This window comes from Maniola hyperantus, chromosome 17 (genome assembly GCF_902806685.2).
Source record: "Maniola hyperantus chromosome 17, iAphHyp1.2, whole genome shotgun sequence".
Classification (NCBI taxonomy): domain Eukaryota; kingdom Metazoa; phylum Arthropoda; class Insecta; order Lepidoptera; family Nymphalidae; genus Maniola; species Maniola hyperantus.
In genome coordinates, this window is record NC_048552.1 from 11547169 (window position 1) to 11573888 (window position 26720).

General features: G+C 35.9%; 1 protein-coding gene across 3 annotated transcripts; it reads left to right on the forward strand.

The window, feature by feature from the left end:
* Window positions 1-4600: 4600 nt before the first annotated feature.
* On the forward strand, window positions 4601-17703 carry LOC117989999 (uncharacterized). 3 transcript variants are annotated; one of them, XM_034977423.2, is made up of 10 exons: window positions 4601-4709; window positions 4854-5293; window positions 5892-6051; window positions 6752-6815; window positions 7588-7741; window positions 8759-8887; window positions 9437-10330; window positions 11658-11793; window positions 12597-12661; window positions 13069-17703. In XM_034977423.2, exons 2-9 carry the CDS (start codon window positions 4889-4891, stop codon window positions 12620-12622), a joined length of 1968 nt encoding a protein of 655 aa, XP_034833314.1. In that variant the 5' UTR covers window positions 4601-4709; window positions 4854-4888; the 3' UTR covers window positions 12623-12661; window positions 13069-17703. The 3 variants fall into 3 exon arrangements, with proteins under 3 accessions (XP_034833314.1, XP_069360242.1, XP_069360241.1); XM_069504141.1 differs by having other exon boundaries at window positions 14416-17703; XM_069504140.1 differs by having other exon boundaries at window positions 12597-17703.
* The last annotated feature ends 9017 nt before the right edge of the window (window positions 17704-26720 follow it).

The following is a 26720-nucleotide window of genomic DNA, read 5'->3' on the forward strand; positions in this document are numbered from 1 at the left end:
TTCACAGCTAAGCAAGTGATATTTAGTTGTTACAATGGTATTAAACTCCGAAAAGTTAGAGGAGTTTTAACAGCGTTTCATAAAGTACCTATTATACAAATTGAGTCCATTGCTACTGGTGGTTATGACTTCATAGTAAGTACCTCCACACTACAAGTGCTTTCTCGAGTATGTTTCCTTATGTATCTAGAGCTGCCTAAAACGTTGCTCTTCATATGAAAGTTTGGATGTTTCTTACTCCTTCGCACCACAAATATTTAAAGAAACAATTTGGATTAGCTAAATTAGTAACAAAGATACCATATACACTGATTCTAAAGTCTTCGCAGACAACGTCATACCTAAACAGAAGCTGGTAGTGCCTAGTGGTATAGATTAAGCAACACAGTCAGTGGTCACTTACTCAGTTATCATAATTTTTTTTCAGGCAATGGTGATACAGTGCTGCATTCATTTCTTCATCCTGACAAAGATATGAATTGGGATAGGTTGTGAACTCAAGCTCTTGGACCCCGTGCAGAGACAAATAAAATAATGAATGGTGCCAGATTAGATTTATAAGAAGCAGATGGTGATATAATTAAAATGTCTGAATCTAATCTACTTTAACAAAAGAATACATAAAAAATCATCAAACTGTTGTTTTATTATAAGAAGCAGATGGTGATATAATTAAAATGTCTGAATCTAATCTACTTTAATAAAATAATACATAAAAAATCATCAAACTGTTGTTTTATTTGCCTAAATAATTTAAATTCCAAAGTAATTTCCAAAGCTAAATCAATTAAATCAGAAAATGATTTGACTTTTGGACATTACTTTGGGGAATAATTTTAGAAGTTCCCCGAAGAGCCTAGTGGTTAGGATGTCCACCTCTGAATAATTGAAGGTTGGGGGTTCAATTCTAGGTACGCATCTCTAAGAGTTATGTGCGTTTTAAACAATTAATTATACTTAACTTGATTTAGCGGTGAAGGAAACATCATGAGGAAATCTGCATGCCTGAGAGTTCTCCATATTGTTCTCAAAGGAGTCAAAGGTATACTATTATGTTCAGCTTGTCGCTGGCTCACTATAGAGTACGGTTCTCTTGAGTGTGAGAAGAGTTTTGGCCATAGTCTACCATGCTGGCCAAATGCGGATTGGTAGACTTCACTTCACACACCTTTGATAACATTTTGGAGAACTCTCAGGCATGCAGGTTTCCACACAATGTTTTCCATCACCGTTAAAGCAATGATATTTAATTATTTAGTTAAAATGCACATTACTGTTCTCAAAGAAGTTATATGCGTGTAAAAAGTACTCTGTGATTCTCGTTTCTCAGTGTTAGTATACCTCTATATTTAATGTACTCTGTGCATCAAACCTACTAATGAAAGAGTCATCACATATTCTTTTAAAAGTACTTATGAGACTTACATTAATCTAAAAATACTTTTATACTATTATACTAGCTTCTAAAATTAATAATTGGTTTCTTATCTAGCAGAAGAATTACTATAGCCTTTTTTAATCTCTTTCATAACTTTATTTTAATTAATATGAGTAGTAAAACGATTTGCGGATAGCTTATGTCACTGATAAAAACACCTCTCGAGTTGTTTCAATGAAAACCTCATTTGACGTAACATTTGTCGAGGTTCTTATATGACATCAAACTTCAAAACGCGTCCGCAATAGCATTTTTCATACAATAAATTTTATCGATAGTGTAAATGAACTGTCAAAACATTTTTTTGTCCACATCTATCCTTTGTGGACTGTCTCACCGAACCGTGATAGGAAAACCATATTTTGACATTGATGCTGTCATTAAATAATAGATGCAGTCGATTCGCAATCGGCCTGCCGATTGCCGTAAACTGACATGTGACATCGCAATAGAAATATCCTTAAGAATCGTGATCGTTACAGTTGATAAATTTGCTATCGCGGACGACTAATGCACTATATCGCATTTGGTCATTATCGACATTTTGATGACGTATTGGTAGCACGGACCTATTTATAACCCGACTAAATCGAATATCTATGGTAATCACTTGGTAATCTAGTAATTTACATGGACATAACAGTCTCCTAAATTTGGCTACGTTACTTATTACAAATAAGTAGTTAGTCTGTGGTAACTATTTAGAACCCCAGACCACAAAGTACAATTTTTTGTTGTTTTTCCTTAGTTTGCGCGTTTGTTTTTTGTGATTAATTCTGCAACTTTGCTTGCTCCTCGGACTCCGGAGACTTAGTTTTTCTCACTGAACTTATACGCAAATGCCTGGGCACTGATTTGCCTAAGTATTGGGATCTTTATTGACGGACTGTGGCTGCTTGGAAGTTAGAACTCGTAAGTTAACAAACGTTATCATTCAATACAAGTAAAGGCTCTCATGCGGGTTTCCTCACGATCTTCCTTTTCCTTCACAGCTAAGCAAGTGATATTTAGTTGTTACAATGGTATTAAACTCCGAAAAGTTATAGGAGTTTTAACAGCGTTTCATAAAGTACCTATTATACAAATTGAGTCCATTGCTACTGGTGGTTATGACTTCATAGTAAGTACCTCCACACTACAAGTGCTTTCTCGAGTATGTTTCCTTATGTATCTAGAGCTGCCTAAAACGTTGCTCTTCATATGAAAGTTTGGATGTTTCTTACTCCTTCGCACCACAAATATTTAAAGAAACAATTTGGATTAGCTAAATTAGTAACAAAGATACCATATACACTGATTCTAAAGTCTTCGCAGACAACGTCATACCTAAACAGAAGCTGGTAGTGCCTAGTGGTATAGATTAAGCAACACAGTCAGTGGTCACTTACTCAGTTATCATAATTTTTTTTCAGGCAAAGGTGATACAGTGCTACATTCATTTCTTCATCCTAACAAAGATATGGATTGGGATATGTTGTGAACTCGAGCTCTTGGACCCCGTGCAGAGACAAATAAAATAATGAACGGTGCCAGATTAGATTTATAAGAAGCAGATGGTGATATAATTAAAATGTCAGAATCTAATCTACTTTAATAAAAGAATACATAAAAAATCATCAAACTGTTGTTTTATTTGCCTAAATAATTTAAATTCCAAAGTAATTTCCAAAGCTAAATCAATTAAATCAGAAAATGATTTAGCTTTGGAAATTACTTTGGGGAATAATTTTAGAAGTTCCCCGAAGAGCCTAGTGGTTAGGATGTCCACCTCTGAATAATTGAAGGTTGGGGGTTCAATTCTAGGTACGCATCTCTAAGAGTTATGTGCGTTTTAAACAATTAATTATACTTAACTTGATTTAGCGGTGAAGGAAACATCATGAGGAAATCTGCATGCCTGAGAGTTCTCCATATTGTTCTCAAAGGAGTCAAAGGTATACTATTATGTTCAGCTTGTCGCTGGCTCACTATAGAGTACGGTTCTCTTGAGTGTGAGAAGAGTTTTGGCCATAGTCTACCATGCTGGCCAAATGCGGATTGGTAGACTTCACTTCACACACCTTTGATAACACTTTGGAGAACTCTCAGGCATGCAGGTTTCCACACGATGTTTTCCATCACCGTTAAAGCAATGATATTTAATTATTTAGTTAAAATGCACATAACTGTTCTCCAAGAAGTTATAGGTGCGTGTAAAAAGTACTCTGTGATTCTCGTTTCTCAGTGTTAGTATTCCTCTATATTTAATGTACTCTGTGCATCAAACCTACTAATGAAAGAGTCATCACATATTCTTTTAAAAGTACTTATGAGACTTATATTAATCTAAAAATGCTTTTATACTATTATACTAGCTTCTAAAATTAATAATTGATTTCTTATCTAGCAGAAGAATTACTATAGCCTTTTTTAATCCCTTTCATAACTTTATTTTAATTAATATGAGTAGTAAAACGATTTGCGGATAGCTTATGTCACTGATAAAAACACCTCTCGAGTTGTTTCAATGAAAACCTCATTTGACGTAACATTTGTCTTGGTTCTTATATGACATCAAACTTCAAAACGCGTCCGCAATAGCATTTTTCATACAATAAATTTTATCGATAGTGTAAATGAACTGTCAAAACATTTTTTTGTCCACATCTATCCTTTGTGGACTGTCTCACCGAACCGTGATAGGAAAACCATATTTTGACATTGATGCTGTCATTAAATGATAGATGCAGTCGATTCGCAATCGGCCCGCTGTAGGGCGATTGTCTAAAACCTGCATCAATCATTATTACAATCTCAATTGTTCTGATTGGCTAAATTTGTGCGATTCTTGTTGCAACAATGCATTGTAGCCAATAGTGAGCGAGCATTAACCAATCAGAGATGATTGCGATCGTGACATTGTAGCTGTCAAACAACCGCGGTAGAGCCACTGAGATCACTATTATACGAACGATTACGAATTACGATCCACGTTACAACACGTTACCTACGTTAGGTACATTAAATAGATAGGTACCTAGGTACTCTTTGCAGTTTGCACCAGGGTAGGTAGAGTAGATAATCTATGGTAGGTAGGTACGATGTGAGCAAGAGCAAAATGGGAAAATTTACTTTTTTTACTGGTTTTACGGCTCTGGGTTCTCAGCGCAGTGTCATATCAGTGTCAAACTTGACATTTTGAATAATTGTAATTTGTATTATGTTTAGAATTTTGTTATTTGCCGTCTGCAGAATGCAGATTTAATTTCCTGTAAAAGAAAAAGGAAAATAAGTAACTAATTTTGACTAATAGTTATTGCAAAATAGTGCTTTTCAGTAGACTTAATTGCTTATTAATGTTGTAGTAGAGTGTAAACTTTACAGATAGGTAGTCTTTTGTAGTTTGTACATCAGACATGTTATATTACTGTTTCAGTTGTGGAAGAAGTGATAATTCTACGTGTTTATACTATGGATTCAAATGAAAATAATAATGATAGTGTTTCGGTGCCGGATTTGGATTCTACACACGTGAAAGTTGAGCCTGTTGAGAAGTGTGAAAACCGTGACGCTGTGAAAAAGACAATTTACTTAAAACTCAATAAAAATAACTCTGTCTTTGAAAAGAAGTTACAAGATATACAATTAAACCAGAAACGGAAGGTTGCAGAAGGTTCTGACGTAGTTATGGATAACGAGGACTCCCAGAATTCAAATGAAAGTGTTAAACGTAGGAGGTACACTGACGCTCAAAATGAGGTTGCTTTGACGAATAACTCTCAGTCTGTGGATGAGAAACAGATATACACACTGTTGTTAACAAACGCACAAGGCAATTGGTCTTCAAAAGAAGTTATAAATTATGTTAAAGATGAAGTAAGTTAACATAATCTTAAAAAGGGTACTTACCCTTATTATAAATGCAAAAGTGTGTTTGTTAGTCCTTCAATCACGTCACAATGGAGCAACGGGTCGGTGTGATTTTTTGCATGGGTATAATTAAGACCTGGAGAGTGACATAGGCTAGTTTTTATCCCAGAAAATCAAAAAGTTCCCATAGGATTTTTAAAAACCTAAATACACGCGAACGCAGGCATCAGCTAGTTTTTAACATAAATAGCAAGCAAACAAGCAGGCGAATCATCTGAGTTCAGTGATTGTAGTACATGCTAAACAAGTAGTTGTTTGAACATGAATAATTTTTGTACTGCACATTGTACAAAAAAAGATCTCAGCTGGGCTTTGTATTTAATCCTTAGTCTATGACCAGCACAAACCATGATAAAGAATCATCATTTAGATTGGCAATCCCCAAGAATGGCTAGAATGCCAAAACTACAGTTTCTGCCTAATGAATTTTCAGGCCAGGCTAATCCTAATCTATTATTTTTGTATTTAGACTATGTATAGTTATAACCAGTTTTGTATGCCTTTATATAATAATTAAAATAAAATAAAAGTGTATGTATTTCAGTGTGGAGTACATATATCAAGTATCAACGACAGTAGAGAAGATAATACAGAGGAGGATTTCCAAATACGTCTCAGATTTGAAACAAAGAAACATTTGCACCAAGTTTTGAAAAAGTTGAAGGAAAAGGAAACTGAAGGAAAACTAAATGTACAACTAATGGGTAAGATATTATAGTATGGACATTGAAGCGTATGACTTTATTGACTGTATATTGTACAAAAAACTGGCCAAGTGCGAGTCGGACTCGTACACCAAGGGTTCTGTACCCACACTTTGTTTTTTTTTTTTTTTGTGATGTAATCACAAATTATAAAACAGCGGGCGATGGAGAGAGCTGTGCTTGGAGTTTCTCTACGTGTTCAAATCAGATATGAGGAAATCCGTCGGAGAACTAGAGTAACCCATAGCTCAACGGATTGCAAAGCTGAAGTAGAGGGAGGGCACATAGTTCATAAAACCGATAGATGTTGGGGTCCCAAGGTGCTGGAATGGCGACCTCGGACCGGAAGACGCACTAGGACCCCCCACTAGGTGGACAGATGACATCATACGAGTCCCAGGGAGCCGTTGGATTCAGGCGGCGCAAGACCGTGGCGTTTGGCAGTCCCTACAACAGACCATAGAGTCCAGCAGTGGACGTCTATCGGTTGGTGATGATGATGATGATGAGATGATGTCTTTTGAGTGATGGAAACCTTAAAACAGATCTTAGCTGGATTTGAGAATTTAATTTTTAGTTTATGACCTGCCCAAAACAGGTGGGCCGTGAAAAGCAGACAGACAGACACCCTTTGGCACTTACAATATTAGTATGGATGGATAATTTTAATTAAAAAGTGTACTTAACATTTATTTCCTAGATTCTGTAAAAGATGAAGCGGATAGTGATGCAGAATCTGACACTACTGTACAATTGGAACCAGGGTAAGTATGCAAACTCATAAATTGGGTATTTTCCTACTTTTGAATTTGATAAATATTATTACTTTATATTACTATAAACTAGGATAAAAATAATGGCGTACACTGAAAAAAATATTAAAATTCAACAAAGATTTACAAAGTTACAGGCATTTTAATTTTGGATTGGGAGGGTCTTCTATCCCTTTCGCGCAAAACTAAAATTTGTATGAAACCGCACGAAGCTACTATGGAATTAGTAAGGCGTGACGTCAAAATTCTATATCGCTATCTCTCGTCTAATCAGAAATATTTAATACTTGTAAATTTTTTGTTATTTGATCGATTTAATTAGTTTCTTTCAGTGTACGTCATTATTTTTATCCTAGTTTATAATAAAGTTATAAAAAAATTGGAGTCAAATACCCAATTGAGGAGCTGGCTACGAACTGGACAAGTCCTCTATTAACACAAACACGTTTTATATATTTAGATTAGCGCCATGCAATAATGGACTTCATAATAATATGTATTTTAATCATTGACTTATATATTACTTCGTATGGACAGGACAGGGCTATTGAACAAACAAAATGGCACCGACTCAGTGGTGCTTTAATACCAATGCAACCTTAGTGACATCTGGATTTCAAACATGTCGTTCATTAGCATCTAAGAGGTGGCGCTGATTTATTTGATTCCAAAACCCGTGTAAAATTTTGTTCGCTTGGGCATATCTTGTCATTTATATCGATGATTTTAATAAACTATTTTCATAATTCAATTTTACAATAAGTGAATCAGGGAATCCACAAGCAGAAGAATCCAGTGGCCTCTCCAAACCAAACCAAAGTACAACCTCCGATTCAAATGATTACTACATCAGGGAGGACTATTTAGACTCGTTGGGTATCACACCACCTATAACGAACTGGGTTACTGTGACCAATGTAAGTATTTATAGCATTTAAGGTATAGTGCATTCAATATTAGCTGGCGTGTTTCCACTTGAACGTAAACAATAGGGGTAATAAACCAAACACTTATAGATCCCATTCATTTTTAAAGGGAGCCGGTTCAACCTTATCTATTTTGTTGCAAACCAACCAGTGTTGATACTTTTGAATATTCATAGAATATAATGATTTTAAGCTTATTTCGTGGTTTAACGACATATTTTAACGTATATAACGGGTACATACCACATGGGTTGAAATATCGACAAATAAAAACAAAAATTAATCGTCGTATGCACCTGTTATAATATACATTAAAATATGTCATAGAATATGTCAATGTGTCAGGCGGGCAGTTTCTGTATCGGGCTGTATTGAGAATGCCATTTTATGGAGGTTTTTGAAAATCGATTATAGTAAAAGTATGTAAGTAGTTAGATTAAAAGCTCTATTTTTACTTCGACTTATTTTCATTTAAATTTTAACATGACTTCTAATGCGTACGAAATGAGATCTCACTCGCCATTTTAACTTTGTGTCGACTGTCATGTCAAAGTACGATTTTAGTTAGTCCTTATTTTAAAGATAAACCGTAGTTTCAAGTTAATATGGCGAGTGAGTTCTCATTATGTGTGGACTATAATTATTTTTAAATTCGTAATATATGCCACAATGTCAAGGTAGTGTCATTTAAATCGTGCTTAAGAGCGGTTACGCACTAAATCCGATCCGAGTCCGTGAAAATACGTTCCTTTTTGTACCATATGTCGTAGATAATCGCTGGTATTCTCACGGATGACGAATAGCGGGATAGAACTCGGACGATGGAAGTGTAGTGCGTAATCGCTGTAAAGGTTACTATAGTCGACGCATTTTAAACTGAGTCGCCGAGTTATCTCTGTTTCGCTCGCACTTACAGGTCGTAGGTAAGTGCGAGCGAAACAGACAGATAACTCAACGACTCAGTTTAAAATGCGTCGACTATAATGGATTTTTTTTTCAAATTGATAGTTTAGGTGTGATAAATCGGAACTGAAAGAAGTTTTGGAGCTAGCGGGAAAGGTGCTAATTTGCTCCGTTTGTATGAACAGCACAAAATATGCGAACGTCATGTACAGCCATCCACTTGAGGCAGTGCAGGTAATCAGTACCCTTATTATTGATGTGAAAGTGTGTTTGTTTGTTGGTTTGTCCTTCAGTCACGTCGCAACGGTGCAACAGATTGACACGATTTTTTGCATGGATAATATAGATAAAGACCTGAAGAGTGACATAGGCTACTTTTTACCCGGAAAATCACAGAGTCCTCACAGGATTTTTAAAAAACCTAATTTCACGCGGACGAAGTCGCGGGCATCAGCTAGTAAAAATAATAAAAATAAAGTAATAATTTGTCCTCTGAATTATTAGAGCTAGATATACGTTATAAGCAATATTGACCAAAAAAAAAACAAAACAAAAAAAAAAAAAAGGCACTAATAATTTGAAAAAAATGAACGAAAGTAAAAAGAAGGAAAAAAAAACAAACAAAAAAAAGAATTTAAAAAAAAAAAAAAAAAATTTAGAGGTAGGCTTATTTATTTATTTATTTAATAATTTGTCGGTCCATTGGTCCCCTCGTAATAATATTGTTCTAAATGGTTCCATCTATAAACAAATAATTGTTAATTATTGCAAATTCTCTTTCAGGCTGTATCAATGTTAAACGGCCAGCAATATTATGGCAAAAATCTCAAAGTGAAAATAAACAATACAATAGAAAACAAAACATTACTGCCCAAAGGCTTGGTCGAAGTAGGCCCAGGCTTGGGCAAATACGGAAAACCTTTGCCGGATGTAGGAGACCAATACAAGAAGTTTCTCAAAGGGAAAACATCCAACTTGGACGCGTGTCTTTTCCAATCGAACTTTTTGAAAAAAATTGGTATTACCATAGATGAAGAAGTAGCTAAATTCGTTCGGTCGGTAACTACGCCTAATAGTCAGAATAGTCAAAATGACATGGACAGCGAAAGAAACGAATCACCTATAGAGAAAGATAATACCCAAAAAAATGAAAGCAATCTTGGGCTGGCAGGTAGACCTGGAAGTAACATCCCAGTATTGCGACCACAGAATAAAATCCCACCTAGACCAGTTTCAATGCAGGGCCAAAATGTGAATGCAATGCAACAAATGCAAGGTCCCATCAGAGGTCCAATACCATCCCCTGTGATGGGCCCAAGAATTTCTGGACCAATGCCTATGGGTTCAGGACCAAGACCAGGTTTTCCAACGGTTAATCCAGGTCCAATGTACCCCAATTGTCCACCAGTACCTGGTCTCGAATCTGGGAATGTCAACGGTATGATGGGTGGACCTAGATATCGAGGTCCAATGCCAGGTCCAATGCTTGGTCCCAGAGGTCCAATGGTTGGTCCCAATCGGTTCCCAGGTCCTGGTCCTATGATGGCGCCTAGGCCAGGTCCCGTGATGGGTCCCCATGGACCAATGGCTAATGGTCCCATAATGCCGAATATGTCGTTTTGGTCTAACGTGAGAATGTTCCAAGGGCCAGATCCTGTGATGGTTCAAATAACTAATGTGAGTTGATTATATTTGGGTGGAAACATACTTATAACACCACACGCCACCTGATCAGACGCTTGAACCAGAATATGACGTACTCTCCAAATAAATTGTTAATTAAAATATTTGGAGTATGTTTCCGAGTAACTGTAGGTACAACCTAGATTTTTTATAAGTATGTTTCCGCCTTTATTTTTTTAAAATTTTAACTTAATTTGATACGTTTATTTCCAGAATATAATATACTGAAATCCACATATTATGCTCAGTATTTTGTCATAATATATCATACATGATTTGTTTAGTTTAATGAGGTACTTAATAAACCAGTTTCTTCCAGGATTCCATATATATGTACATAGGAAATTTGCAAAATTGCTTTCTTAATATTCCTATGCCATACACAACCGAAACTGCAGTGTCATTTTAAGACTTTTTTTATTGTACATGAAAAAGAATATTCATTCCTATGGTATTTTTTTTCAAAAAAGTTCTTATAACTTTAAAACTTTTAAAAACTTTTACTTAGAATTAAAAAGACGTATTCATTATTATGTAGAAGAAAACCGGCTTTACTCACGTATTTAGTCGACGTTAGCCCGACTAGTTTCGAACACATCTGGGGTCCTTTTTCACAGGGACTCAGTACGCGGACGCGTCGCGGTTGAGACTAGTCGGGCCTAACGTCGACTATGCCCGGTTTCTGAACTCGTCAGTTATGTTCTCATTAGATGTTAATTCAATAAAGTTATGTATAAGATAAACGTCGTTTAACTGTCCAAAAACTATGAAACCGATAACCAGTTCATCATTCTGTCACTAGATGGATCTGTTACAGGAAACGAGTTTGAAATGCATTCTTATTATTATTTTATTTCGCCATCAACACATGTTTTATTAATAATAGTATTTTTTTCTATGCTAAATAAGTGGCTAAACACTGTTTTTGCAAAGTAACGAACAAATTACTATTAGAATACTTAAATCTAAAAATACGCAAACCATGAACTACCTACTGACAGATAAAACGTCAAATAACTTTGTGGAATAGATAAACGGCGCACATTGGCCAGTTAAGTTAAAACGGAGTTTATCTTGCATTGCGTTGTTCAGAAACGCACTGTCTTGAGTTATCGGTCCAAAAGCGCTATTGAATAGATAAACCTTCAATAAAAGTATCTCAAAAACCGGGCATAAATACGTGAGTAAAGCCGGTTTCTTTAACATTTATTATGGAAATTACTCAAGATAGTTTAAACGCTAAAAAGATGCGTTCAAGTAGTGCAAGATAGTGTTTGGCGATAGACATAATCAAATAAATGGCTTTAATTTTGCTCCACAGTTACCTCCAACGACGAACTTTGTGAACCTGGGCCAGAAGTTGACAGAATTGGGCCACGTTGTGTTCCTAGAGTTGACGACCCCTGGATGTGCCAACGTAAGATTTGCGACCCCTGCTGATGTTGAGAGGTGTTTACGTATCCTTTTTAATTAGGGTTCCGTACCCGAAAGCTGCTAACGGGAGCCTATTACTAAGCTTCCGCTGTCCGTCCATCCGCCTGTCTAAAAGAAGCGGGCTGAATCTCGTGAACCGTAATAGAAGACTGTACTAGAGAATTGAAATTTTCATAGAATAAGTATCTTTATGGCTGTTATAACAACAAAATATTATAGTACAGTACCCTTATTATATATGCGAAAGTGTGTTTGTTTGTTGGTGCAACGGATTGCCGTGATTTTTTGATGGGTATATTTGAAGACCTGGAGAGTGACATAGGTTACTTTTTATCCCGGGAAATCAAAGAGTTCTCACTGGATTTTCAAAAATCTAAATCCACGCGTATCCAGCGGGCGATGGAGAGAGCTATGCTTGGAGTTTCTCTACGTGATCAAATCAGAAATGAGATCCGTAGGAGAACTAGAGTAACCGACATACTCAACAGGTTGGGAAGCTGAAGTGGCAATGGGCAGGGCACATAGTTCGAAAAACCGATAGACGTTGGGGTCTCAAGGTCCTGGAATGGCGACCTCGCACCGGAAGACGACATCAGACGAGTCGCAGGGAGCCGCTGGATTCATGCAGCGCAAGACGGTGGCGTGTGGAAGTCCCTACAAGAGACCTAGGTGCAGCAGTGGACGTCTATCGGTTGATGATGATGATGATGATGATGATGTAGTGCACTGGCGGATCACGGACGGTCACGTTCCGGCACGGATATGTGTGGGTAGAGCTTTAAAGGTGTTATTTTGATATTATCAGTTTCCTTATCTGTAACCACAGAGAATTATCGTCAAGTGATGGGATGAGATCCGGTAATTGAACAACTAGACTACCTAGACCACCTAGTAAGTGATTCTTATTTCATTTTATAATACTAGCTTATGGTCCGCGTGGTATTTTTATCTGTCAGTGAAACATTTTCAAAATCAGATGATTGATTCCGGAGATTACCTCCTACTTACATTCTAACTAACAAACTACTTCTTCATTTATAATACTAGCTGATGCCTGCGACTTCGTCCGCGTGGAATAAAATCCCGTGGGCACTCATTGATTTTCCGGGATAAAAAGTAGCCTAATGTCACTCTCCAGGTATTTATCTATACCCACGCAAAAAATCACGTCAATCCGTTGCACCGTTGCGACGTGATTGAAGGACAAACCAACGAACAAACACACTTTCGCATTTATAATAAGGGTACTGATTTGTCTATTATATATAAGTAAATTTAATAGATATTGTTTTTTCTAGCAACCTCTATTTACATTTACAAAGATCGTGTTGAAGGTAATACTTTACTTTTTCATATTATATTTTCTCTTTTCTATTAACGTACATTACCTCCGACTTGTATATATTAATTTAATTTATTTCTTTATTAATTTTAACTAGTAGGTAAGTCAATAATAGATTTATATTAAAATCTATCTTGCATTTGTATAAATATAATGAAGTTTAAAAGTTTACTAATTAAGTTAGTAAGTGCTTGTTTATTTTAATTTAATGTACAATAAAAACATTTACCAAGAAGTTATGATTTAAGTTATGGATTAAAATATCAAGTAAGTGATTTTTACGTTAAATGAATGTAATTTATTTTATGTGAAAACCTAGAAATTTCTTACTTTCACATGGGTTGTATAAACTTTATATACCATTATAATATTTCAATTAAACATACTTATTACCTAAGTAATGGTTATTAACTAATATTAAAGTACCTATTAAATACTTATGTATATTAATATTAATATAAACCTTAAAATTATATCTATGACCAACAAGCACTTATATGAATAGGTAGTTAATCTATATATATAAAATTCAAAATCCTGACTGACTGACATATATATTAACGCACAACCTAAACCGCTGGTCCTAAAGAAATGAAATTTGGAGGGTCTATTCTTTGTAAAGAGTAGGTATCCACTAAGAAAGAATTTTTCGAAATTCCACCCCTAAGTGGGTTAAATTGGGGATGGAAGTTTGTATGAAAGTCCGTCATTTTTCAAGTTATTTGCATGAAAATTGGTATTTGGGTTTTCGGTCACAAATGAAGATATACGTGTTTCAGGATTTTTGGAAAATTCGCCCATAAGGGTGGTAAAATAGGGGATGAAAGAAAAGATATTAACTTGAAATTTGGAAAGTAGGTTTTTTCTTGAGGTTAGGTGTCAGTTAAGAACCCCCCTCTTTTTAATATTATAAAACTTAAAGATATTCTTTAGTGAATTACGGGAACCAAAACACGATTGGCACAATTTGGCTAGTTACAAAAAATCTCGTAGTTTCCCCAAAATACGCATTTTTACAAGACCATTAGGAGAAAAACGAGTTTTATTCGATTGATATAAAACCAATATCAATAAAATTTCGTATTTACGTTCAACGTTTAATACACTAAGCGATTACGGTATTATTTTATAGTAACAGAGCGCATAGAATTTTAAATATAAATAATTATAAAAAGCGTGCCATTTTGCGCTCGGGTGGCCCAGACTACCGCTACCCCGTCAGTCGCCCGTAATGTGTCAGAGAGTATCCGTGTACAACTTCAATCCCATATCGCCTTTTTATTTATTTATTTTTATTGGGTAGGAGGAAATCCTCATGGATGCCAATTGACATGCCCGACTTCACTGAGATTTTCTCAGTGACCTACGGATTAAAACCTCCTCCCTTCGCTGGCCGTCCTTCCCGGTACTGCAATACGCAAATCTTCAGGAAATGAGCTGTCCGGTCAGGTCCCGTTTGCCTTTTGGCTGGACCATTCGTCGTTCACACGTTTCGTCACTGGAGCATTTTTGCACCCTTATTCCACCCCTCTTCATCGTTTAGCATCTGTGGCACCAAACTGTCCTTGATGAAAGGTTCTCCGTCTCCACGTGCTTCGTTCCTTATTTCTGCGAACATGCTGCACTCGAAAATTGCGTGGTACTACGCTCGGGTGGCCCAGACTACGCTCCCAGTCAGTCGCCCGCAATGTGTCAGAGAGTATCCGTGTACAACTTCAATCCCATATTGCCTTAACAATGAATAAATATGATTAAAATTTCCAAGGAGCTTTTAAAACTCTATTTGAACAAAGAAGCCGTAAAGAATTTGTCCTTTGATTGTAATCTTTATACATAATATGTATATAAATTAGTTTTTCCCAACAGACTATTTCAAAGTGTTAATAGGACGAAAGGGTATAGGGCATTATACCCTTTAGTTTAGGATTTACATAAAGGGATATAATTAATGGTGTAAACTATAGCCCTCTTAGGATTAATATATTCGAAAAACAGTGGCTCATAAATTAATACTTTAATAGCTGTAAAGTTAAATTACTGGACCCCTAGTATCTCTTATGACCGGTTTCTGAACTCGTCAGTTATGTTCTCATTAGCTGTTAATTCAATAAAGTTATGTATAAGATAAACGTCGTTTAAGTGTCCATGCGTTTCTTTAATACAACAAAAACTATGAAACCGATAACCAGTTCATTATTCTGTCACTAGATGGGTCTGTTACAGGAAACGAGTTTGAAATGCATATTATTATTTTATTTCGCCACTAACACTAGTTTTATTAATAATAGTATTTTTTTGTATGCTAAATAAGTGGCTTAACACTGTTTTTGCAAAGTAACCAACAACTTACTATTAAAATACTTTTAAATCTAAAAATACGCAAACCATGAACTACCATTGACAGATGAAACGTCAAATAACTTTATGGAATAGATAAACGGCGCACATTGGTCAGTTAAGTTTAAATGGAATTTAAGATGCATTGCGTTGTTCAGAAACGCACTGTCTCGGGTTATCGGACTAATAGCGCTATTGAATAGGTAAACTGTCGATAAAAGTACCTACTCAGAAACCGGGCATTAGTGTCTTTTATATGAACTTCTGAAGTAGTATAGTGTAGTATACATAATATTATATTGTACATTTTAAAATGTTCCTATGTGCCAATTTATTATATTTATATATGTTATAATAATACTAGAGCGGGGTCGCCACGACTTTGTACGGGTGGGCTTATGTATTCTATAGGTATATTATATACTTAACTATGACAGATATTAAGTAAATCATATTTCTTACCTACTTAAGCTTTTTATGAAATGCTTACAGTGTACAAAAAGACTTTATAAGTTAATATTTTAGTAATTGTGCGTATAACTAACTTAAACCGAGCTTATTCAAGTTTGTTATTGAAAATTAAGTTATTATTAAGTTTCATTTAGGTTAGGAAGTAAAATTATACTTAAACTGTAATAAAACCGTATTTTTAAGAAATTATCACGTCTATGTTAAGTAATGAAAGCATGCTATAAAATATGTAGTTATAATATAATAATATAACTCCGTATTTTTCTCTAATAGGGTCTTGGAATGTAGGCATAAAATGATGTAATTTTTTTGTATAGCGGTAATTTATGGGGCTATAGTTTATTATTAAGGAGAATAATTAAAATAAAATCATGATTTTTATTTATTTTAACATACTTAATGAATTAATAATGTCACGTTGTACGGAAAGCAATTAATGACGTCACAAGACGTAAACTTGTTTTAGGCTAGATGGTAGTAGGAATAAAGCTACCATTTTATAATGGAGCTTTATCGTAGGAAAAAAAAAACAAGACGTAAACGACAAATAGTTTCCAATTTTTTAACATAAACAAACACTTTTCAGCAGAAATTTCTTTATTTTTATGTTAAAAATTTGATTTTTTGTCGTTTACGCATTGTGACGTCATTATTCGCTTTCCGTACAGCGTAAACTTAATCCATACTAATATTATAAATGCGAAAGTGTGTCTGTCTATCTGTCTGTCTCCTAGCTTTTCAAGGCTCAACCGTTCAACGGATTTTGATGAAATTTGGCACAGAGTTAGCTTATATCCCGGGGAAGGACATGGGCTACTTTGTATCCCAGAAAATAAAAGAGTTCCCATGGGATTTAAAAAAACTTAAATCCACGCGGACGAAGTCGGGGGCATCATCTAGTAATTAATAATGTTAAAAATAAATAAAAATCATGATTTTTTAAAATTATTCTCCTTAGTCATGTGTTCTAGCCCCATAAACTACCGCTATACAAAAAATCACATCATTTTATTACTACAGTCCAAAACCCTATTATTTATTATACATATAAACTCAATGTAGTTTTTAACTGTTCCTACCCATAAGGTTCGCTTTGTAGGCGCACGAACAAGTATTTTGAATAAATTTAATACATAATAATTAAGAATGCATAATTTATGTATGTAGGTAGGTAGTAGGTAGGTATCTATAACATAATATGTAAACTAAGACATGCATTTAAAAACAGGCCAAGTGCGAGTCAGGCTCGCGCAATGAGGGTTCCGTACTACAGTCGTATTTTTTCGACATTTTGCACGATAATTCAAAAACTATGATGCATAAAAATAAATAAAAATCTGTTTTAGAATGTACAAGTGAAGACCTTTATTTTAGTTTATTCTATTTGAGTTGTTTCAGTTTTGGATTTTCTAACCATTTCCCGTTTCAGTTATTATTTATTAAATAATACAATTAAACGTATTTTTTTCAGTTTAAGTGTGTTTTAGCGCATTTAAATTTAAACATTGGGTTATGTTTTAGTTATGTAATAAATCTAAAATACTATTCTTGATTAGGTACAATAATTTTTATATTTATTACTAAGTTATCCTTAATTTTCTTTAATTGATGAATTAAATTAACGATGCGTTAATAGGCGAATAATTATTAATGTATTGTCACGCATTAATCAATCAATTTATTTAGGCATTCAATTTAATTTTAAATTAGTTTTAAGTGATCAAATTTTTAAATTACCTAATTTAAAGACTATGTTTGCTTAAACAATTAATTAGCTATATATTAGGACGCATGTAAAATTATTATTCAATAAAATGAATATATGCAAAATTACACATATAAAATTGTTTCTTTTATTACACTAAGTACCTAGTCCTACTAACTACTATCCTTTAAAAAAACCGGCCAAGTGCGAGTCAGACTCGCGCACTGAGGGTTCCGGAATACAGTCGTATTTTTTCGATATTTTGCACGATAAATTAAAAACTATTATGCGTGTAAATAAATAGAAATCTGTTTTAGATTCTAGAGGTAAAGCTCTTTCATAAGGTAGGTACCCCACTTACAGCCGCACTCAGAGTCGCTAATCGTTACTTAAGATAGAGTTAAAACGAGACAGATTTATGTGACAGATATAGCAAGGATATAGCCCTGTCTCGTTTTAACTAAACTTAAGTAACGATTAAGCGACTCCGAGTACGGTTTGTAGCTGTAGTAGTAATCTTACTTTGAAAGTAACACAAAGATACATTTTTTTTAATGGAAGCACAAATTTACAGTTTTCGGATTCGGAAATTGCATGGAATTGCGGAAATTAAATTGCCCGTGTATACGTACCTTTAGATTGACGTATGATTTGGAGTTATGAGATAGCCTATGACCCTAGGTAGTATAGCTACAACTTGAAAGGATCTGCATTCTTTACCCAAACAGGAATCAAACCCTGAACGTTGCTTCGAAACTAAGTGTAGTACGCGACAGGTCGAGATGGCAATCGGGGGATGGGGACCGGACGCCCCGCACACCCGCACGGCCCCTGCGCGAACTCAGTGCGGGATAGCGTGGGTGACGTGCATGTCCCTCCCCGCCTTACACCCCGATTGCCATCTCGATCTGTCGCGTACTACCTATATAGGCAGGCACTGAAATACCTAAGTACTTTGCAACCTAAGTAAGTAATTTTGTAGCCAGAGATTATTTTCAGAGGTTAAAGGTATTATTTTAAGCCGTTCTCAACTGAAACAAATCCGCCAAGTGCGAGTCAAGCTCGCGCAATGAGGGTTCCGTACTACAGTCGTATTTTTTCGACATTTTGCACGATAATTCAAAAACTATGACGCATAAAAATAAATAAAAATATGTTTTAGAATGTACAGGAAGACCTTTCATATGATACCCCACCAGATATAGTCACTCACTTCGAAAGTTGAAAATACTAATTATTAGTTCATGACCACAATTTAATTTTATTTGTGTGATCTAACCCTAAATTCACGGTTTTCAGATTTTTCCCCAAATGTCAGCTATAAGATCTACCTACCTGCCAAATTTCAAAACTAAATTCTAGGTCAACGGGAAGTACCCTGTAGGATTCTTGACAGACAGACAGGCAACAAACTGATCCTATAAGGGTTCCGTTTTTCCTTTTGAGGTACGGAACCCTAATAAAAATTGGCTAGATTATGGAAATACCTCAGTAGTTACGTGGAGCGGAAAAAAATTACCCGGTTTAGGAGCCAACGTCCGCCCGCTGAATTTATAATAATGTCGTGTTCACGTTAACAACAAAAAGCGGTTCTGCCATTAAAAAAAGCTTTAGTTCGCCTAATAATTATCACCATTAATTAGGTATATTTATTTATTTATTTATTTTATATCTTATTAGAACGGCAGTGCCACTTACACTAACTAGATGATTAATAATAAATTTAAATACAAATAAAGGTACCTACAAGAAAAAAGACAAAATACAAAACGATAAAAGATCAAAGGATTTAGAATAAGTACGCTGAGAACATATCTTACAAATTCAACGACCGACCATCAAAAAGTGTAATTTATTACCTATTTTGAATAAATTATTTGACTTTGACTACTCCGAAGAGCACATTATATCTACTTCAAAAATCAGACTATAGGTAGGTGACGTAAGATTTTTTACACTTTTATTACCTGTTATCTCCCAAAGCCACTATGTTCCAAACAAACGTTCCTCCCAGTGTCGGGAACAATACGCAGAGATACTTTCAGCTTTTATAAAATAAGGAAGGTCTGGCACGCGCTGGCTCTTAGGCCATAATGAATTGAACCAGACTGAATTAACTAGTTAAAACAAAACAAGTTACTTCAAACTTGTTGAGTTTAATTTGATCCTACTCTTCCATTGTTCCAGACAGTTATCCTGATAGGTTCGGTATCATAGCATTGGAAAGTCTAGACATGGACTAGACATAACTAATGAACGTTGAGGTAAAACAATGCAGTTGGAAGATGAAATATAAATCAAAAGATCCGGACCGCGTAGCAATCGAACTAAAGCAAATTATGAACTTTGTTACATACTAAACTAATATATCCGTGATAGTTTAGTGGTTACGACGTCCACCTCCTGTTTGGGAGATCGGGGGTTCGATCCCGGGCACGCACCTCTAACTTTTCGGAATTATGTGCGTTTTAAGTATTAAGTAAATACCACTCGCTTCAACGGAGAAGGAAAACATCGCGAGGAAACCTGCATGCCTGAGAGCTCTCCATAATGTTCTCAAAGCTGTATTAAGTGTGTCAATCCGCACTTGGTCAGCGTGGTGGTCAACCCTTCTCATTCTTATCTGGGTTCCAAACGCACCCAGGTCTGAGAAGAGCCCACAACCAGTCTAGGCAAGGCCATTGTCTATACTTATTGCGTCGGAGATATTTGGTTCTGTGGTTGAAACGATCAAAACGGAATATGTAGGTAATTTAGTTTTAAGTGTAATTAGTAATTTAGTTTGACGACCTCCCTGGCGCAGTGGTGAGCGCTGTGGTCTTAATAGTGGGAGGTCCCGGGTTCGATTCCTGGCAGGGGTTTGGAATTTTATAATTTCTAAATTTCTGGTCTGGTCTGGTGGGAGGCTTCGGCCGTGGCTAGTTACCACCCTACCGGCAAAGCCGTGCCGCCAAGCGATTTAGTGTTCCGGTACGATGCCGTGTAGAAACCAAAGGGGTATGGGTTTAATAAAAACTGCCATACCCCTTCCGTTAGCCCGCTATCATCTTAGACTGCATCATCACTTACCACCAGGTGAGATTGCAGTCAAGGGCTAACTTGTATCTGAATTAAAAAAAAAAAAAAAGTTGTATTTTTTTTCTCTCGATTTTCCGTAGGTACATTTTTCCATTATTTTTTGGTAGAAATCGATTCAATCCGATCAGGATTACACGACAACCAGTGTCATGATAATAACGACATCCGATCACATTTATTGTATTGGATGACTCAGTTCAACCCGTACTACAATTACTCGTTTTCTTATCTTTCTTTAGCATTTCTTTTTTACCCGACTGCAGCGAAGCCTAAAAGGGGGTTCTGTTTTGATCTGTAGGTATGTCTATGTCCGCTCTGCTCAACGGCCTATCTTATTTTGATAAATACGTCATTGGATTCGTCTTGATGGCCCGAGTGTCAATGCGTAGGTAGGTACATAACTAATATTCTTGAAATTATAATCAAAATGGCGGATTTTATGCGCTTTAATGTGCGGGCTGCTGCTGGACATAGGTCTCTTATAGTGATCAATATGAAAACTTCTATTACAATAATACAGTAGTTTTAGAATAACGCATAGGATTTAATACATTAAATCCTATGCGTCATTCTAAAACTACTGTATTATGTGTACTGTATTATACTTTAGTTACCTACAGGTAGGTAAAGATAATTGGAAATAAATGGTTTATTTACCTATTTATTTAATATGTACTTGAGTGTGTCGCCGGTCCAGAAGAACAATGCCAGTTTTGGAGGTGAATCAATTTTCATCCTAGGGAAGCATGACTTTAGAAGACCCCACGGGGTGAGTTGCCAGATCGAGTCACTGTGACTGCTTCCTCGCACTTCAGTCTGACTGGTTGAGCCAATGCCATTTGGTGGTTTTTTCTGTGACTTTGTGACCTGAGTGATTTTAGAAATCATAAATTCACAGCCGAGAATCAAATCAAGGACCTCTGACTCGGACACAGAAGACGAGCGCTCATGCGCCAACTCATGCGTCGTCAAATGAAGTGAGATTTTCGATCAAAAAGTAAGAAATCCATGGTAGGGCATTTATAATATAATGTTCGATGACAAATAGATCCCATCAGGATCGCATCGAAATCGCGTCTCGTCATGAAACGATGCGTTCCTTGCCGCAATCGGATATTTATTATAAGCTACTCGTATATGCTATAGACTAGCTTATACCCGCGACTTCGTCCGCGTGGACTCCACAAAATTTTAAACCCCCATGTTACCCCCTTAGGGGTTGAATTTTCAAAACTCCTTTCTTAGCGGATGTCTACGTCATAATAGCTATCTGCATGCCAAATTTCAGCCCGATCCGTCCAGTAGTTTGAGCTGTACGTTAATAGATCAGCACCTTTTCCTGTTTTATACCTACTGTGATTTTGCGCTTGCTTGCAATTTTCTTGTTTGTTTTAATGGTAGCAATTAGATTTTTAATTACTGTTGCCAGATAACATGCCACAAATAATGCCACTGACCTATATTTCTTTTAGATTTTTCAAAAGGAAATAGGGAAAAATAAAAAAAGAGGACTCTTATTAAAGTGGAAACGTCCGAGATCACTATTGACTTTTGAAAGTACGATTTGCTTTGAGTTGCTCTGGAAAGAGATGTTCTTAATTAAAACTGTACCTTCCAGTGCTATATTTTATGCCCTAGCTGATTAATATTCTCGCGTTTTAATCAAGGTCCGTTTATTATAATTACTAGCTGATGCTCGCGACTTCGTACGCGTGGAGTTAGGTTTTAAAAATCCCGTGGGAACTCTTTGATTTTTTTATATTTTATGGAAACACACAGTTACAATTACATAATGACGCCCTCAACTTCGTCCACGTGGATTTAGGGTTTTGGAAATCTTGCGAAACAATAAATACCTACCTATAGTCTATTTTTATAATTTTTTTGTGGTTTTACCTACACTTCAAGGAAATTACTAAATAATTTTAAATACATAACAAAAATTGGCGTAACCGGCAGGAATCGAACTGCTCTCGTTCAAAGAGCTGCATTGTAATATGGGCCTTTGAAAGTAGTTTCTATAACTGCAAAGTGTCGCTACTAGATGGCATTCAACAGTCGCTTCAGTACTGAGTGAACATACGTATCACAAATTTCGTCAGTGGCAGTAAGTACTTTTAATTATGTATTAATTAAGGTTTCTATTTTCGGTTTGTTTTAGGTGACTTCTACGTAGAGTTTTTTTTATTTTAATTATTATTTAACAAACTAAGAGTGATATTAATTTGGATCTAAAAGTTTCATGATCTTTAGTAATCTGTTTAAGATAGCATAAGTATCTAATTTTGTATGCATAAATAAGGATGGAATATTTGGGGATTAAGTAGGTATTTGGTTTTAGGAAAGTTTTAACAATCAGTTAAAAGTAACTCTTGGTCTTTGACCACTTCGGTCCTTCGGACCTATGAAAAAAAATCACGCTGATCTGTTGCCTCGTTGCGGCATGATTGAAGGACAAACCAACAAACAAACACTTGCATTTATAATAATTTTATTATAAATGCAAAAGTGTAGGTAGTGATTTTGAAGGAAATACTTTTGAAAAAATATTTCGTAGCGGCGTAGCACATGCCTACGTCGTAGTACCCTCAATAGTTGATTGAAAATAGTTGTCCGTTGAACCAAACGTAAACTGTTTACCGAGCCCACCTATTCGTGGCGAAGGGTAAACAAGAGTAAACAGTAGCTTTCCCGCATTCAAATAATAGCTTATTATTTGGCAATTCTTGAATCCATTCGGCGTAGTTTCAAACAAACTTTGGGCCTTTGAAAGGTGTGGTTTCAATTACTACATATTCATAGGGTTGCCAACTTTACGACGTTACGTTACTTATTGATTTAAAGGGATCCGTAATAACAAAGGAAAGAACGAAGGAAAGGAAAAACTACAAGGAACCCTTATAGTTTCGTTCAGTGCGTCTGTCTGTCTGCGTGTCACAGCCATTAATGAGACCGACTTTTGGCAAAAAGTCCGAATAAGCACACGTCTTTATTATTTCTATCAACTTCTCGATGGAAAAGTTTCTTTAATCGATTAGCGATTTTGCGACTGCATCGATACTGTATCGCGTTTTGACCACTTCCTGCGTTCGATCGCTATATTAAAATCGCACGTTATAGCGTTCGAACGCGGCAAAAATGCTTCCGAAAAACAACAAAAACAGCGATCGCTGATGCTAAAACCTTCGCGTCTGCTATGATCCTAATGTATATTAGCTACCTAAGTTAGAGTATATATTATTATAAAAGACTAAAAAAATATTAAGGGCTAACATAGATAACTTTATCATAAATTATTTTTGTGAACCCTATTCTACAATGTTTATTTATTTGTCTGTGAAAATGCGGTATTTTGTGTTTGATTTTCATTATTAATATTTTATTTGACTTGCAACCACGCTTAATTGAAGGAAAATAAATAATAAGTCTAATTTATTGTTTTAGAATCAACATCCAGTCATATTATTAGGAACTAGTTGATCCGCCCGGCTTTGCTCGAGTGGAAATTTTGAAAATCGGGTTTTTCATCAAAATACGTACTTCTTCATTTTTATCCAAAACTATATACCATCTACCATATCATATTTTATATTATGGGTATAGAATAATTTATATTAGAGTAAAACACATAAGTATCTAGGGCCTCGGATGCTCCGAATACGGGGGTCCAAGTCTGCCAATCCGCACTTGGTCAGCGTGGCGGATTACGACCCTTCTCATTCTGAAAGGAGACCCGTACTCAGTAGTCCGACCAACATAGCAAAGAAATTGCAATGAACGTCTGAATATAATTCAATTATCTTAAACATCCATTGTGCGGACATTCCCGGCGATAATAATTGGCTGACTCCGCGAATTTCGGGGCGAGATGTTAATTGGCTCAAGCAGATTATTCTACAAGTGAATTAAGCACCAGCTCATCAATTTCCGAGCCTCGGACAAATAAAGTGTACTATATAGTCAATAGGGCTCTCTCTTGTTATTACATTCCTTGTTACTGAGAACTCTGGAGTTATTTTTAATTGGTCCTTGATTAAATTATCCTTTATAATGTTTGATTGACGTATGACCTGAGACCGAAATACAGGTATTTTTTGTAGCGTTACTAAAGTGTCAGTTTATTAACGTCGATACCGATTTAACTAATACCGTTATTATTACCGGTAAAGGTAGCAATACTTATGCCAGTAATTATACATCTATCTCTATCTAACAATGCCATATTGTACAAAATAGCATCTTCTTACGACGTGCGTAACCTGTCAGTTAATAGTACATTAAATAACTGTAAAGATTGGATTAGAATTAAGAGTAGAGTAAAACAACATCAAAGAAATTGCAATGAGCGTTTAGATATAATTCAATTATCTCAAACATCCATTTTGCGGACATTCCCAGCGATAATAATTGTCTGACTCCGCGAATTTCGTGGTGAAATCTTAATTGGCTCAAGCAGATATTCTACAAGTGAATTAAGCACCAGTTCATCAATTTCCGAGCCTCGGACACATACAGTCAGTAGGGCTCTCCCTTTTTATTACAGTCCTTGTTACTGAGAAATCCGGAGTAATTTTTAATTGGCCCTTTATTAAATTATCTAAATATATAACAGGATAAAGCGACTGATCTAACAACGCAAAGCTCAAACTACTGGACAGATCGGGCTGTTTGGCATGCCTATATCTATTTCTGACGTAGACTAGACATCCGTTAAGGATTTTTGAAAATTCAACCCCTAAGGGGATAAAATTGGAGTTTGGTGTAGTCCACGCGGCTGAAGTCGTAGGCATAAGCTAGTCCTTATGACGTGATAGTTCTAGATATAGAGGTGTGAGATCGAATGACAGGTATTTTTTGTAGCGTTACCAAGGGACCGTTATTTTAACATTAAAAATAACGATACCCATTCTGAATCCATTGACGTTATCCTGATACCATTATAGCTCCGTTGCGTTGCGATGTGATGCGATGCGATACGTTGCGTTGTGTTGCGTTGCGTTGCGATGCGTTGCGATACGTTGCGAAGCGTTGCTTTGCGATGCGTTGCATCAAAATAAAATTGTTGCTCATCCAAGTATTTAATGTATACCAAAATTGCCCTTAGTATAATTTAATTTAAAATAATATCTTAGGAGATATCACAAAATTAAAATAATGGCGACACATTTCGATTTACTGGAAGAAAATCAGTAACAGTGAATAAACGTAATTATTAATTAAGCCACATTCATTAACACGAATGAGGCTCACATCGTTAGGGTGAAGTTGAATACTTTTCCCAATTATTTCGTGGATACTTTGTATGGGCTCGTCACCACCATTGTGTCCATTCGGCACATTGTTTCGGTTATTGTCTACTTATTGTTACTAATTGCGTTCAGGTTTTTTTGCAAATTGAATCTTTTTATTCCAGCATCCCAACAAAAGAATAATAGGTAATGAAGGTAGGTATGTGAAGCACATTAAGCTGGAGACTGACTTGTACTCCATTTTTGCGTACTCTCCACTGACTTGTAATGTAACACTCACGTGATTCGTGAAAAAACCGACAGTCGAGTGGAGCACGCGGCGCTCGCCGCGAATGAAAGGGTTGAGTTACAAAAACTCGATACATTCCACCAAAATGTTACAAGTCAGTCTCCAGCTTTATATTACGTACACTTCAAGCACGAGAACTCTCAGGCGTGCAGGATTCTTCTCGATGTTTTCCAGAAGAAGAACTCCGCAAACAAACCGTATCTACTGAGATGCAGCTGCGATTTTCTCTAAAATAATATATCCGGTGCTTAAAAATTTAAAAGCATTTCTCTCAAAAGTTATCTATGATAAGTTTTTTTATTATTTGCGAATCTGTACGCTTAGTACGAGATTTTATGTCTCGCCAACGTTGATAGTACCTACTTATTCGAGTTTCGAAACACTTCCGCGTTATAGTAAACTGGATCTTAACTGACTAAACTGGAAAGCTCAAGTTTGTCTACACATCTACAGCCAGCGCTCCAAGCGGAAACGTTGCG

Excerpts from the sequence above, each read along its gene's own strand:
- LOC117989999 (XM_069504140.1), top strand. The coding sequence starts at position 4,889 with ATGGATTCAAATGAAAATAATAATGATAGTGTTTCGGTGCCGGATTTG. Across the intron at positions 6,052-6,751 it reads ACTAAATGTACAACTAATGG|ATTCTGTAAAAGATGAAGCG; the intron begins GTAAGATATTAT and ends TTTATTTCCTAG. Across the intron at positions 8,888-9,436 it reads ATCCACTTGAGGCAGTGCAG|GCTGTATCAATGTTAAACGG; the intron begins GTAATCAGTACC and ends ATTCTCTTTCAG.